Below are 15,040 nucleotides of genomic sequence, written 5' to 3'. Positions count from 1 at the left end.
CAAGAACAAAAACATACAGAAATCCACACGTTTTTATACAAATCAATAGGGTTGGAACATACTTAACGAGGGTCAACACCAATCATAAGCCGGGCATAGGTTGCCATGCGAGGTTACATTATTTCCGGCCAATCATAAATCGTCCATGTGCTGATCATGTTGCTGTTAGACATCAAAGGGGATACTTCCTCACCTTCCAACTTGGAATGTTCTTCCCTGTTCCTTCTGTTCCTTATCTCCCAACCTGGAATGTCTTTCAACTTTGGCTAAGCTCGTTACCTATATTGATCTGCCATAAACATGGAGACATTCAGACCAGTCCTTGAATCACATCAAAGACTCTACATTGCTAAGACCATGCAAACCTGCTGACTACACAAACATATGGCCCAGCAGGAGGCCAGGCCACCTGTACCAATCTCAGTTACTAACTAATTAATCCTTTCTAACCATTTTGCATTCTGCTTCTTTGCCACGTAGGCATTTTAATATTTTACCGAAAACTGACCGCGTAGGGATTCTCACTCTATGCCTCTATTAATAAAACCCAGGATCCCATATGCTTTTTTAACAGCCTTCTCAACTTGTCCTGCCATCTTCAAAGATTTGTGTATGTGCACCCCCAGGTTAGTCTGTTCCTGTGCCCCCATTGTACTATTTAGTTTATATTGCCTCTCCTCATTCTTCCTACTAAAATGTATCACTTCACACTTCTCTGCATTAAATTTCATCTGCTAAGTGTCTGCCCATTTCACCAGTCTGTCTATGTCCTCCTGAAGTCTGTTACTATCCTCCACATTGTTTAATACATTTCTGCATTTCATGTCATCTGCAAACTTTGACATTATACCCTCTATACCCAAGTCCAGGTCATTAATATATATCAAAAACAGCAGAGGTCCTGATACTGACCCCAGGGAACACCACTGTATACTTCCCTCCAGTCTGAAAATCAACCATTCAACACTACTCTCTGCTTTCTGTCCCCTAGCCAATTTTTGTATCCATGCTGCCAGTGTCCCTTTAAACCCATGGGCTTTAATTTTGGGTAGGGTAGGCTATTTAGGACTGAGATGAGGAGAAATTTCTTCAATCAGAGGGTGGTGAATCCTTGGAATTCTCTACCCCGGAGGGCTGTGGAGACTCAGTCATTGAGTACATTCAAAACAGAGATCGATAGATTTCTAGATATTAAAGGCAACAAGGGATATGGGAATGGTACAAGAAAATGGCGTTGAGGTAGAAGATTAGCCATGATCTTGTTGAATGGTGGTGTAGGCTCGAGGGGCCGGCTGGCCTAATCCTGATCCTATTTCTTATGTTCTTATATTCTTTTCTAACAAGTCTATTATGTGGTAATTTATCAAATGCCTTTGGAAAGTCCATATACACAATATCAGCTGCACCATCCTCATCAACCCTCCCTGTTACTTCATCAAAGAACTCAATCAAGTTAATCAAACACGATTATCATTTAACAAATCCATGCTGACTTTCATTTATTAGCCTATACTTTTCCAAGTGTAGCTGTGGTTACTAAAGATAACAGCAAGAAACTGCAGACTGATCATCAGATAATAAGGACCAAATTTTTGCTCACTATTCAGTCTCACTGACACAAACCGCATCTAAATAAACAAAACAGCTTGATGTCAAGTGTCTCAAAGATCCAAATTGAACTGTGTAACAAAATCACCACAGCACAAAATTATTAACTAGACATCAGAAAGTGAGGAAATTGGTGTTGAGGCTGAGTTGATGAACTTATGCAACACTGGATGTCAGTGGGTGCCTGATAGTTGCAATGTGCCAGTGAGGAAGCAGCTACCCACAATTTTCCTCCCCAGGCCATTTGCATACTTAGATGGAGTCTAACCCCATGCTGCATTGTGTGCCTACAAGTTTTGGGAGGAATTGGAACACACCTGCAGGCCTCTCATGCCTGCAGCTGTGCTCCGAGTTGCTGAGGGTGAGGACTTCTGGTCTCAAATACTAGAAACCATCCAGTGGGAGGGGACAGTACAAAATAAAAAATGAATACATGTCTCCAAATCTTCAGCCTGCCCCCGTGATACCTGGTTGGCAGGGATCTGGCAGCAGGCCAGATTTTGATAGGTGCCCCTCTGCTGGGGCCACTAACAAGTGGATCCTTGTGAAAATTAGGCAGGACCCAGGTTTGCATTTATTGGAAGCCCCAGGAAATTCCAAAGCAGTGCAGTGGGGGTTGAGAGCTGATGATCTTTTTCCTCTACCCTAAACCTATGAAACGTCAATTCCCCAAGCACAAGACAGAGGAAAATCTACCCTACTGTGTACCAGACAGCAGCTGATAATATGGGTTTTGTCAAGGAAAAACACAAGGATTAGTTTGACAACACTGATGCAGAGCTAACCACACTTCTCTGTGAGAAGTAGAGGACACCTGCAGACACACTGGCTAATCGCAATTTCAGTGGTCAAGAAATCACATCATGAGGACTTGTGCTAGACTGTTCAAGACAAGTTGCGGCAAAACCAATGGTGGGATGGAAAGACAGAAGAAATGCAATTATTTACTGATCAATTGAACACGCAAAACTGCCACAATGCTCTGAAGAAAGTTTACCAATGAGAGAGCAGCATTGAGAACTGGTCACAAAGTTCAAATAGTCAAAACCAATGGCATTTCCACTGCAACAAACATTACAGAAAATACAAAGTGTTGGCTGCAGGAGGGTGAGTCATCAAGGCTGGGAAGCCTTTATTAAATCCAAAGTTTGAATAGGCTAGAGTACAGTACAGTAAGATCCTCCTATAAATTCTCACAATATGGTATTGTATTCCCAGAAGTGTCACTATGCTATAAACTCTTTTGGGTCATGATGAAAAGAATTCTATTTTACTTCACTCAAATGCAAGTAGTGAGTGCCGTCTGCTGGTTGTCCCCAGGTCTGCACAGACAAGATGTTGATAAGAATGCTTGTAATGTCACTTGCCACAGTTTAGGCAGGAAGGCGGCTGGTGAGAGCCCAGGGATCCTGTAAATGGCCCCATTAATTGGGAATGGTTAACCTATTGATGAAATATGAAGCAAGACTCCGGAACTGTTAGTAGCTTTCATTTCATTGTTACTTTGATATGTTTGAAAAGTGAGGTCTTCATTTATCAAACAATTAACCTTGAGCAAACTTTCCACTGTCCTGAAGGAGTTTTAATTCCTTACCCATAGTTATTCCCTTTATTTTATAGATGGGTACACAACAGATGACATTAAATTCCAGTGGACAGGTGGTAACTATGCAGTCACAGGAGTAGAGCAGATTGAACTGCCACAGTTCTCTATTGTCGAGTACAAGCTGGTTTCAAAGAAAGCGGTTTTTGCCACAGGTAAGCCATTTGATGGGAAATAGAGGCTATATCATTTAGGCTACTGAGCTCCATGTGTTCTTTCATGATCATGAAAGACATAGAGGGATTGAAATTGGTAGGCATTGCGCCCGTTTTCCGAGCTTAAAACGAGGACAAAGTGTACCAATTTAGCAGTGGGACAGACTGCACCCAATCTACGCAGGTGTTGGTCCCACTGCCAAATTCGTGAGGCCGATTTTTTAGGTGTCCCAAGTGGACGCCTAAAGCAGGCATTTGTCCCCTTGAATATGTGAACTAGGGACCTAATTCCTATGAATGAATCCTTTGAGAAATTAGTCCGTGATGAGGAGGGGAGAGGTTGGCCCTGGCCCCTCTCAGGATTCTTCAGCAGCCCCTGCGGCCGCCAACAAAAAGTAAGTGCTAGGTGCTTTTTGAAAAATTAAATTTTCTGTGGAGCCAGGAGGAGTAGGAGTGCTCCCCCGACTCCACAGTACTGGCGATTGGGATAAACCCCCCTAATATACCCCCTCTTGGAACTTACCTGAATTCATTTTTCTCATGAGGCACGATTTCTGTGGAGGAGCAACAGGCACTGGCAGCTTTCCCCAAATATATAGATGAGGCATGAGGCCCAATTTCAGCGCAGCGCTGAGTCCGGGCCTGAAAACGGGTCCATATTAATTTCTACCAAAGAATTTGCAAATACCATAAGCCTTAGTGAGTTATAAGATTTTCTGCATGAATAAATGTTGTTCAGATGTATTGACAATAGCCTTGTCCAGTCAACCTTTAGTTAAAACAATTTTAAACATTGTGTTACAAATGTTGACCACAAAAGAATCTGACCATTATTCCCAATTCTTAAGAAGATGAACCCATTACAAGAAAAACTACTTTATTCATCCCAATAATTTGTATGATAAAAGCTTGATTGTATTGTACAGCTGTACATTTGTTCACTGAATTTCATTACAGCTTTAAGTCTTGCACCCAGTCGTTTAAGTTTTGTAAGTGAACTTTGGTCTTGGATTTTCGCTTATTGATCTTTTGGTCAATTAGCATTCATTGTCAATAGACAAGTCCACCCTACATGAACATTTTTGTCCCCCATTTCAACTTTGGTCTTGTGAGAAGAATAAAACAGTTCAATATAGACCCTTATCATTGCATTTAGATGATCCATCTGCAAAACTTTTAGATGCATAAACCTTGGCAAAACATTGTGATAGTAGGAAAAATATGCGAAGGACACCTGGGTGCAGCACATTAAGGAAAATCAGGCAGGCTGTGTTATGGGCAGGCGACCCTCCCTGCCCAATCTTCCTCTGTTCTCTATGCCCAGGCGATCTTTTATGCTCAAGCACAATAAGAGGAAGATCTGCTCCAAAGTCTCAACACATCTTCAGGAAAGCATTAATAAACTTACAGGGACATAATTCAAAGTTGGTACTCAGATTTGGGCACAACTAGAATATGTCTTCCTGTTGTTTCCTTTTAAAAATAAATTGTGTGTGTGCATCTCAAAAAAAATCAAAACAATTTCAGCAATTTGGATTGACTGAGAAAAGAGTGCACCTGTTTTTTTTTCCCCAAGGAAGAATAATGGTGAGAGAGGCGGGGAGGGAGAAAAGTCTTCTTTCTTTTGGCTAATAGTAAGTCTTGCTGTTCCAATCCTTGCCATATACAATTGTTTTTGTACCAAAAGAAAATCAAGAATCTGCATGCACATATTAACAAGCCAACCCAATCTCAACTGCTTGGGCAAAAAGGAGGGAAAATCAGTTTGCACCAGTACAAGCAATATTCGCAATAGGTCAAGAGGTGACTGAGTACTTATGATATAGATGACGTTACACAAAAGTTATACCTACCACCTTGATTATTTGTCACAATGGTGGGGGTCCCCCACCAAATAATGGAGAATGGTGAAAAATCGCAAGTCCCTCTATATTTCGCTTAACATGGTGAAGTTATATTTAAATTACCCAATGAATTTCTGGCATATGAAAATAAGGCCCACATTCTTCCATTTTAAAAATGTTGGTATTTAAATACTGCTGACAGTCTGACTCCTACTGGCCTCCCAGATACTAAGCTCCGAATCCCGCTGCTCTCCTGACAAAAAGCTAAATATCATATTTCTATGAATAGTAAATTCCACGAGGTCATGAACATCTAGATAACAGCTACTGATCCTGCTGGGATCTACATCCCAAAGATTGTTTAAAATCAATTAAAAACTCTATTGCAATAGTTGGTTTATGCAAAACAAAACCACAACTCCCACATAAATTCTTGTGGATAATCAATGGTGGGGATAATGGGACCACAGATGTATCAGGTTCCATTACAGCATAATGTCAACAAATATACAATGCATGATTTACAGTAATTATATAGACTGTAGGAATAACAAAAAGACCGATCTCAGATTCATGGAACTAACATAGTCATATTACATTCATTTAAAAAACTCACCATGAAAAATTCCCAGACTCTTTTACTAAAGAAATAATGGAGTAAAAATTACTTATGGCCCGATTTTGGGCACATAACCTACAGCGCTTAGACAACGTATGCCCCAATCGAGATGCCCGAAGCTCACCCCAATTGGGCCTCAGGCCTCATTGTAATAATTTGGGCAAGCTGCCATGGCTTGTTGCATTTCCAGAGACAGTTTGCCCATTGTATGGGTTTCAATTTCAGGCTGCCTTCCTCACCGGCAGTGGCCCTAAGGAAAGTCCTGGGACGGGGGTGGGGGGGTGGTTGGGGGTGGAGGGAGAACGGGAAGACAGGCCGATGTTGGGCCACCAGCTGCACTCCTGCTCATCCTGCCTCCACAGGAATATTTTTTCTAAAACTACGCTTTTGGTGGCGGCTGCTCCTCAGACCACAGTGAAAAATTTGAGCAACCAATTTAGTGCAAGAGTCCTGAAACTGGCGTAAGACCCCTTATTTATATATGTAGAGAAAATGACCTGTTTCACTGGCACCTAGGCAGCATTCTATACCGATATGGTGGCCGTAGTACTCCTGGCGCTGATTGAGCGTAGAGCATTGTTTCCCAAAATTGGCCCTCGTTGCGCCTGTTTTCCACCCACAAAATGGGTTCAACGATGTCCCAAATTCTACCCCAATATCTGTTTTATGATTCTGGTTTTCATGTTTTTAAATGTATTTGATTTAATGCTACAAATAGACAGGATCAGGAAAAAAAAGAGGCATGCAGATACATTGGAAGAGCTTTATTAGGCCACAAAGCCATTATTATAACTCCAAGGCCAATCAGCCAGACCATATTATTTGGCCTCTTCAAATATACAAATCCTAAACAGTATAGCTGGTCTGCATTATACATTTTCATTCCCTGAATGTTTTACAGGGTTATTATTTGAGATATTGATGGGATCATCTTTTGATCACCAGAATGATACTGGGGCTAAAAGGGTTAAATTATGAGAACAGGTTGCGAAGAAGATTAAGGGATGATCTAATTGAGGTGTTTAAGATGATTAAATGAATTGATAGGGTAAATAGAGAGAAACTATTTCCTCTGGCGGGGGAATCCAAAACCAGGGGCCATAACCTTAAAATTAGAGTTAGGCCATTCTGGGGTGATGTCAGAAAGTACTTCTTCAAACAAAGGGTAGTGGAAATCTGGAACTCTCTCCCCCAAAAAGCTGTTGAGGGTAGAGGTCCATTGAAAATTTCAAAACTGAGATTGTAGATTTTTGTCAGGCAGGGGTATTAAGGGTTACGGAACCAAGGCGGGTTGATGGAATTAAGATACAAATCAGCCATGATCTAATTGAATGGTGGAACAGACTCGAGGGGCTGAATGGTCTACTCCTGTTCCTATATTCCTAAAGACCTTAGGTTTCTTGCTGTACATCAGTAAAATCTGTGCAAATGTCAATTATTAGAGATAAGACTATTAGCATTTACCTTTATTCATTTATGTATTTATTTTTCAGGTTCTTATCCAAGGCTATCACTGAGTTTTCGACTGAAAAGAAATATCGGCTATTTCATCTTGCAAACATACATGCCCTCAACTTTAATCACAATTTTGTCATGGGTGTCCTTCTGGATCAATTATGATGCTTCTGCTGCAAGAGTTGCCCTAGGTATTTAAATAACAGTCAGTAATCCAGATCTGTGTATAAGATGTAAAACATTAAATTACATACATGAGATACAGTAATGGATATCTGGGGGTGAGGGCCAAGGTGTGCAGCATGGAGGCAGAGTATGGAGTAGAGAGCCAGACAGAACACCAGAAACAGGCCCTATAACCACAGGGTGCTCCTAAAGCAACTACAGAGAGAACGGAGTTGGTGTACTTTAAGCAGGCAGTGGTGGGAGTGTGAGAGAGAGCCCACTCATGTCTTTTGGATTACTAGCCCAGTAACACTACTGTACATCGCGGGGCAGAGCTATAACGGGGACTGCCTACATCAGTAATTCTCACTTCTCAGGCTCGTCCAGGACCTGGCTGAAAGTCCAGTGAGATGAGGCGTACCAGCCTCTAGCTGGTCATAAGTGGGTCTCACTGTGGGGGGAGGGGTGGAATCCAAACAAGAGGATCAACTTGGAGCTACAAAAAATGATTTTAAAAAAAAGATCTTGATCATCTCCCTTAGATGCAAGTCTGAAGGTGACATGGCTGGAGTCTGGGGGAGGGGGTGCTGGGCCTGGGAAACCCTCCCCCTGCGACATCAGATTTTCTGGCTGCATGTGGAGGGCTACGTCAGTGAAACTTGTGCCAGCCAGCGCCATGCAGATTAGGTGTCCTCCCACTCACCTCGCAAATTCAGGCAGGGTCAACGCTGGACAGCACCAATTGGAATGATCGCAGGGTAACTGCCTGGATTGGGTCCCACAGATTTTCAGCACCCCCCCCACCCCCCATCTTCAGGTGACACATAATTAGAAGAGGGTGGATAATTGGACAAGGGCCCGCAGATACAACTCAATCCCCATTTTAAAGTCTTATATTCTGTCCTTATGTTTATACAATACTTTGATTTTATATCATTATTTGAAATAAAATAGCAAAACTTGCAGCAGTCTGGGAAGCAGAGAAGTAGAGTTAGTTGGAGCGTCGGAGTTTCTCTGGAGACTTAAAATTGAGAAGCTGCAGCGCCATCACTGGCGAGAGGGTTTAATCACGTGCAACACGTTCACAGCAGTAGTTTCCATTCTAAATCTGGACATAAGAATTTATAATGGGAAAAAAGTTGATATAAAAGTCCGACAAAAATGTGATAACAGGAAGTAATGTTTTGCAGGCAGGATGTGTGAAATTTGGCTCATGAGTGACGCCACCTTGTCCCATTACTAAAGTCTCTCTGCCTGGCTTTATTTTTCACCCAAACTACCGCGGTGACGTGTAGCCCTTATCACCAAGTCATTCCTTCATCTCGCCCCCCACTCTTCTGTTACCTGCTCCTTCGAGCACCTCACCTTGTTCCACCCCTTTTACCTCCTTTAAAATCCTCATTTTCTAACACCCCTCCAAGAATCTATCCTTGCCCCTTCCTCTTCCTCATCTACGTCCCATCCCTTGGCGACATGATCTGCAGACATGTACACACACATGTACACTGATGACACCTAGCTCTAACTCTCCACCATCTCTCTCGACTCTCCACTGTCTCTGTGTTGTCAGATTTCTTGTCCGCCATCCAGTCTTGAATGAGTCACACTGTCCTCCAGTTAAACATTGGGAAGATTGAGGCTACCATCTTCGACCCTGCCACATGCTTTGTATCCTTGCCACTGATCCCAAACCCCTCCCTGGCCACTGTCTCAGCTTCAACCAAACAGTTCACAACCTAGGCATAGTATTCAACTCAACTTGAGTTTCTGACCTCATGGGCCCGATTTTACCAGGCCTGCGGGTTTCTGGCGGGTTGGGTTTCGGGAGCGTGGTCAACACGCTCGGTGAAATTAGTGGGTTGCCCGCGCGATCGTAGCAGGCAACACACTAATTGGATCCACTTACCTGCTCTTCCGGGCTCCGCGCTGCTGGTCTGCGCGTCGGGCGGGCTGCGCATGCGCAGTACGATCTGTCAGCTGGAGGAGCTCTATTTAAAGGGGCAGTCCTCCACTGACAGATGCTGCAACAAATAGAAAAAATTACAGCATGGAGCAGCCCAGGGGGAAGGGTGCTCCCAGTTTAATGATGCCTCACTCCAGGTATCAATACACGGGGTGAGGAGGAGGGGGAGGACAGAGATCTTCCACCCGGCGGGCGGGAGGAAGCGGCCTGCCTCTGCCACCAAGAAGGCCTGGCTCGAGGTGGCAGAGGAGGTCACCTGCACCACCAACATATCGCCCACCTGCATACGGTGCAGGAGGCGCTCCAATGATCGCAGTAGGTCAGCCACAGTGAGAACACGTAGACTTTCCCCTACACTCCGTCTGCCACAACACTGCCCCCACCCCACATCTCCTTCGGCACCGCCAACACCACACTGTCACATCACCCCTCATACCCACTCAAACCCCATCCTCATCTTACCTGCACCTACTCACCTCGCCAGTACTCATCCCGCCACTACCACTCAACCCAATCCTCATATAATCTCATGGCTCTATCCCATACTCACCCTCTCGTGCATCTCCCTCACGGCCAGCCTCACTCAACCTGCCACTACCTGTGCTGCAGCCACAGGGCATGCATCACATATGTGCAGTAGGCGCGTAAGGCAAACGTGTCGTGAGCATGAAGGGGATGCACAAGGGTGTTTGAGGGTTTGTCATGGGTGTTACCTATATTGAATTTCAGAACAACTCACATCACACATTGTATTGGCACCACTACTGCCATGTCTCCGCGAATCCTGTCTGTTTTGTGCAATGATGCCCGCTCCTGGGTATCACTATGAGGACCCACCACTGATGCCACCCATTGTGTTACTGCAGAGTAGGTGCAGGTGTATTTGCAGGGCTCTTCCGCGCAGACGACTGAGAGACATCGGCGGTGTACCCGGCTGCACCCTGGAAGGATGCGGAGGAGAAGTTGTTGAGCGCAGTGGTGACTTTGGCAGCGACAGGTAAGCAAATGGTGCTGGGGCCAGCCAGGAGCAGCTCGGCATGAAAGAGGCTGCAGATCTCCACGACTACATGTCGAGTGGCTCTGAGCCTCCGTGTGCACTGCTGCTCGGAGAGGTCCGGGGAGCTGAGCCTCGGTCTGTGGACCCTGTGGCGAGGGTAGTGCCCTCTGCGATGCATCTCTCTCTGCGGTAGCCCTCCCTCCTGCTGTACAGGTGGATGTGTCACAGCACTCTGTTGTGGAGCTCCACATGTCGGAGGCGGACGGCGTGGATGGCGAGGCTGGCGATGTTGTGCGCCCTCCGAGGAGGTCATGACTGCAGCTACGGCGGCCCCCATCCGCAATATGTACATCTGAGGGGTCCGCAAGGTAGGTACATGTCTCCGGACCCCGGGGTGAGTGTGCAGGTTGGTGACTTTGACCGTCCGGAGGGGGGTGGTGGAGGCCATACTTTGTCCCAAGTGACAGAGCGGCCTCCTGCAATGGCTGAGGGTCTCCCCCCCCCCCCCCCCAACCTGTCAAATGGACCTTTGCAGCTGCCACAGGCTGACAGCTGCAACACGTCCACTTCAACTGGGACTGTTTCCCCCAGTGTGTGAAACAGTCCCATGTTTCTCCAAAATCACACACAGTCCCTTAATCAGGTCAGTTAATGACCTGAACAAGCAAAATAAATACACTCAAGTGGCATCCCGCTGGCTTTAATTGCCTGCGGGATTCCCACCAGCGGGGGCTGCGCACGCACCCCCGCACGTCATCGGGGAACCCGGAAGTGGGCGGGATCGTGGCACGATCCGGTCACGTGCCTGGATATCGGGATTTTCGGTGCCCCCCCGCTGGAAACGCGCACGAAACCCGCTGGTAAAATCGAGCCCCATATCTTCTCCATCACATAGACCGTCTACTTCCACCTCCGTAACATCACCTGCCTCCACCCATACTTCAGTCCACCTGCTGCTGAAACCCTCATCCATGCTTTGTCATCTCCAGGCTTGATTATTCCAATGCTCTCCTGGCTGGTCTCCTATCCTCCACTCCCTGTAAACTTGAGCTCATCCAAAAGTCTGCTGCCCTTATTCAATCCAGCACCAAGTTCCACTCATCCATCACCCCTGTCCTCCCTGATGTACATTGGCTCCCGGACCCCCAATGCCTCCAATTTCAAATTCTCATCCTTGTGTTTAGATCCTGACCCCTCCCTGTCTCTGTAACCTCCTCCAGCACTGCTACCTCCCATCCCGAACTCTCAGTTTCTCTGACTCTGGCCTCTTGTGCATCCCCCATCCCTTCATTGGTAGTTGCGCCTTTAGCCAACTAGGCCCCGTGCTCTGGAATTACCTCCCTAAACCCCTCTTCCTCTCCACCTCCCTTTCCTCCTTCAAGATCCATTTTAAAACCTACCTCTTTGACCAAGCTTTTGGTCACCACTCCTAATGCCTCCTTCTGTGGCTCAGGTTACACTTCTATGAAGCACCTTGAGACTTTTTTTAATGTTAAAACCGCTATATAAGTGCAAGTTGTTGATGTTGTGTGCAGATGTAAAATGTTTAATATGTGTTTTTTTTTTAAATGTTGCATATTGATTTTTATTTCTCAACAATTCACAGGAATCACAACCGTACTTACCATGACAACTATCAGCACTCACCTCAGGGAAACCCTTCCCAAGATCCCCTACGTTAAGGCCATTGACATTTACTTGATGGGTTGTTTTGTGTTTGTATTCCTGGCTTTATTGGAGTACGCCTTTGTCAACTATATATTCTTTGGAAGAGGTCCACAGCTTCAGAAGAAAGCATCTGAGAAAACCACTCAGACCCAGGTGAAAAGCAGATTGGGAACCAACAAACCTCAGGTAAAAAAAATAGGGGTTGCCATACGAGCCAGAGAGATGAAAAATTACTTCCACATTTCACCGATATTTCTTATGTCTTTTGTATTTTAAAGGAAGAAGAATCATTAGTCAGTAAGTTTCTTCAGCTCTTAGTGGATGGGTAATCATGTTGGAGTTAAATGTGATGAAAGGAAATGGTGAAATGGAACTTATCCCACAGCAAATGTTTTTCCTGCCATAGGAACATTGAGAAATGTGCTTTCATACATTAGGATTGTATATGGGTCTGTGCATATCCCATTCCATTTGGTGCAAGATGGTCTAAATTGATTATATTCTCTTGGGACTTACATTTACAGCTGCCAGAATTCATTATAACAGGTTACCAACACCTTGGAGATTTTCAACAGGCATTTATAACATCTCAGTGTAGATCTCCAAATTCACTGCCCAAGACAACTCTGATATCCGGAGATGGGAATTCATATTCTGAACAGTCGTTATAGCCTAACATTTAGCACCTAAAACTGTTTACTTTTTGAATTTCTCCACAAAAAACAGTGATCTTCCTAATTTTGTATTCTAATACTGTAATACTGCTAATGGGAAGCACAATAATAGCTGTTGTAGAAAACTCTGTTACAAACATCATCGTTTACATCATCTGAGGGTTGGGGGTGTATTAGGTGGCATGTTACATCTTATATATGAACAGAATGCAAAATATTTCTGACTAACTGATAACCAGGCTCAAACCATAGTAACATTCAATTTATTGTCATCTTTGCTGAACTGCAAATCAGTTTTTTTCATTTTATTGTTATAGAGGCCTCAGGCCTGAAGGAACTCCCTATTAAGCTGCCATTGCCAATCCAGCTGTGTATTACTGTGCTTTAAATAACCTTAAATAGCTTTAAAAACTGGATTGAACCCTAACTGAAGGTTACATAATGCAAAATCAAAAGTTAGTGTTGATTTTGGCAATTGTCAGTCATTTCTAATAGTAATATTTAAAATCTGCAGAAAAATACTTTAGAAGCAATGTGCTGGAGCAGTAGTTGTTGTGAAATTGCAGAAAAGTGACTAATATTCTTGGGTGAGCTGAACTGATACCTACAGGTTCAGAAAAGTAGAGCCTGGAGGTGACTGACAGAAAACAGAAGACAAGTAATAAGTGATTGAAAACCAGGCAAAGAGATGGAGAAACAATGGCAAACATATTACAGATCCACTAACGAAAAGGGAAAAGAAAGAAGATGTAGGGCACACAATAAAGGACAACAGAAAAATAAATATCGAAAGACACAGAAGAAAGAAAAAGAAATTCAGTAAAAGAAGCCATAGATTTTTATCAATTAAATATTTACAGAGGGAAAGACATAAAATGGGCCTCACAAATACAGACCTCTCTGCAGCTTGTTAAATTGCAGTTGTTTTTTTCTGTCCCAGGTCAAGCAACAACATTGAAGAGGAAGGTGATTTTATCCTATTGGAGAGGATTGTAAAGTGTGTTTCAACTTGTACCTGAATCATTTCTGCATTGCAACACCCACGCCAACCCTTTCAGTACTGACTACCACTTCTAATTTTTAAAATACTTTTATCATTTGGATATAACTAAATTGACACTGAATTTTGAAAGGTTGAATATTAGTAACAAAATAAAAATCCATAATTCATGTCCACATTCAGAGTATTTCTGAATAAACTGGAAATAGTACTTTTATTTTGGTATGCGTTCCTCAGTGCTAATACAAGCAGAAATTTTCCAGTTATACCTTGTAGACTCATCTCTCAAACCAGGGGGGTATGTGCTCCTTGCACTACTTCTGAAACTCTAGAATCATAGAATTAAAGAAAGGTTACAGCACAGAAGGAGGCCATTCGGCCCATCGAGTCCACGCCAGCTCTATGCAAGAGCAATCCAGCTAGTCCCACTCCCCCGCCCTATCCCCGTAGCCCTGCAAATTCTTTCCTTTCAAGCACTTATCCAGTTCCCTTTTGAAGGCCATGATTGAATCTGCCTCCACCATCCCCTCGGGCAGTGCATTCCAGATCCTAACCACTCGCTGTGTAAAAAGTTTTTCCTCATGTCAGCTTTGTTTCTTTTGCCAATCACCTTAAATCTATGCCCCCTGGTTCTTGACCCTTCCGCCAATGGAACAGTTTCTCTCTATCTACTCTGTCTAGGCCCTTCATAATTTTGAATACCTCTATCAAATCTCGTCGCAACCTTCTCTGTTCCAAGGAAAACAACCCCAGCTTCTCCAGTCTATCCACGTAACTAAAGTTCCTCATCCCTGGAATCATTCTAGTAAATCTCTTCTCCACCCGCTCTAAGGCCTTCACATCTTTCCTAAAGTGCGGTGCCCACAACTGGACACAATACTCCAGTTGTGGCCGAATCTTTGTAAAGGTTCATCATGACTTCCTTACTTTTGTACTCAATGCCTCTATTTATAAAGCCCAGGATCACGAATGCTTTTTTATCCGCTTTCTCAACCTGCCCTGCCACCTTCAACGATTTGTGCTCATATACCCCCAGATCTCTCTGTTCATGTGCCCCTTTTAGAATTGTGCCCTCTAGTTTATATTGCTTCTCCTCATTCTTCCTATTGAAATGTATCACTTCATATTTTTCTGCGTTAAATTTCATCTGGGCCAAGTGGGATATGGGCCAAGTGCAGGCAATTGGGACTAGCTTAGTGGTATAAACTGGGCGACATGGACATGTTGGGCCGAAGGGCCTGTTTCCATGTTGTAACTTCTATGATTCTATGATTCTATCTGCCACTTAT

The 15,040-nt window shown here is 44.0% G+C and overlaps 1 protein-coding gene across 6 annotated transcripts in view; it reads left to right on the top strand.

Annotated features, from left to right (window-relative positions):
- The window catches only part of gabrb1 (gamma-aminobutyric acid type A receptor subunit beta1), a 391,573-nt gene that overhangs the window by 335,455 nt on the left and 41,078 nt on the right, over positions 1-15,040 (top strand). For 4 of the 6 annotated variants that reach the window (XM_067988217.1, XM_067988205.1, XM_067988190.1 and 1 more), the window contains exons 6-8: positions 3,229-3,366; positions 7,323-7,475; positions 12,016-12,230. In XM_067988217.1, the coding sequence (XP_067844318.1) occupies positions 3,229-3,366; positions 7,323-7,475; positions 12,016-12,230 (506 nt within the window). Of the gene's footprint in view, positions 1-3,228; positions 3,367-7,322; positions 7,476-12,015; positions 12,264-15,040 lie in introns of all 6 variants that reach the window. The other 2 variants (XM_067988212.1, XM_067988197.1) reach the window with 1 other exon arrangement.

Source organism: Heptranchias perlo, chromosome 1 (genome assembly GCF_035084215.1).
Source record: "Heptranchias perlo isolate sHepPer1 chromosome 1, sHepPer1.hap1, whole genome shotgun sequence".
In the NCBI taxonomy this organism is placed as follows: Eukaryota; Metazoa; Chordata; class Chondrichthyes; order Hexanchiformes; family Hexanchidae; genus Heptranchias; species Heptranchias perlo.
Note: the sequence above shows the minus strand (reverse complement) of the source record. Positions and strands in the feature narration are given on the sequence as shown.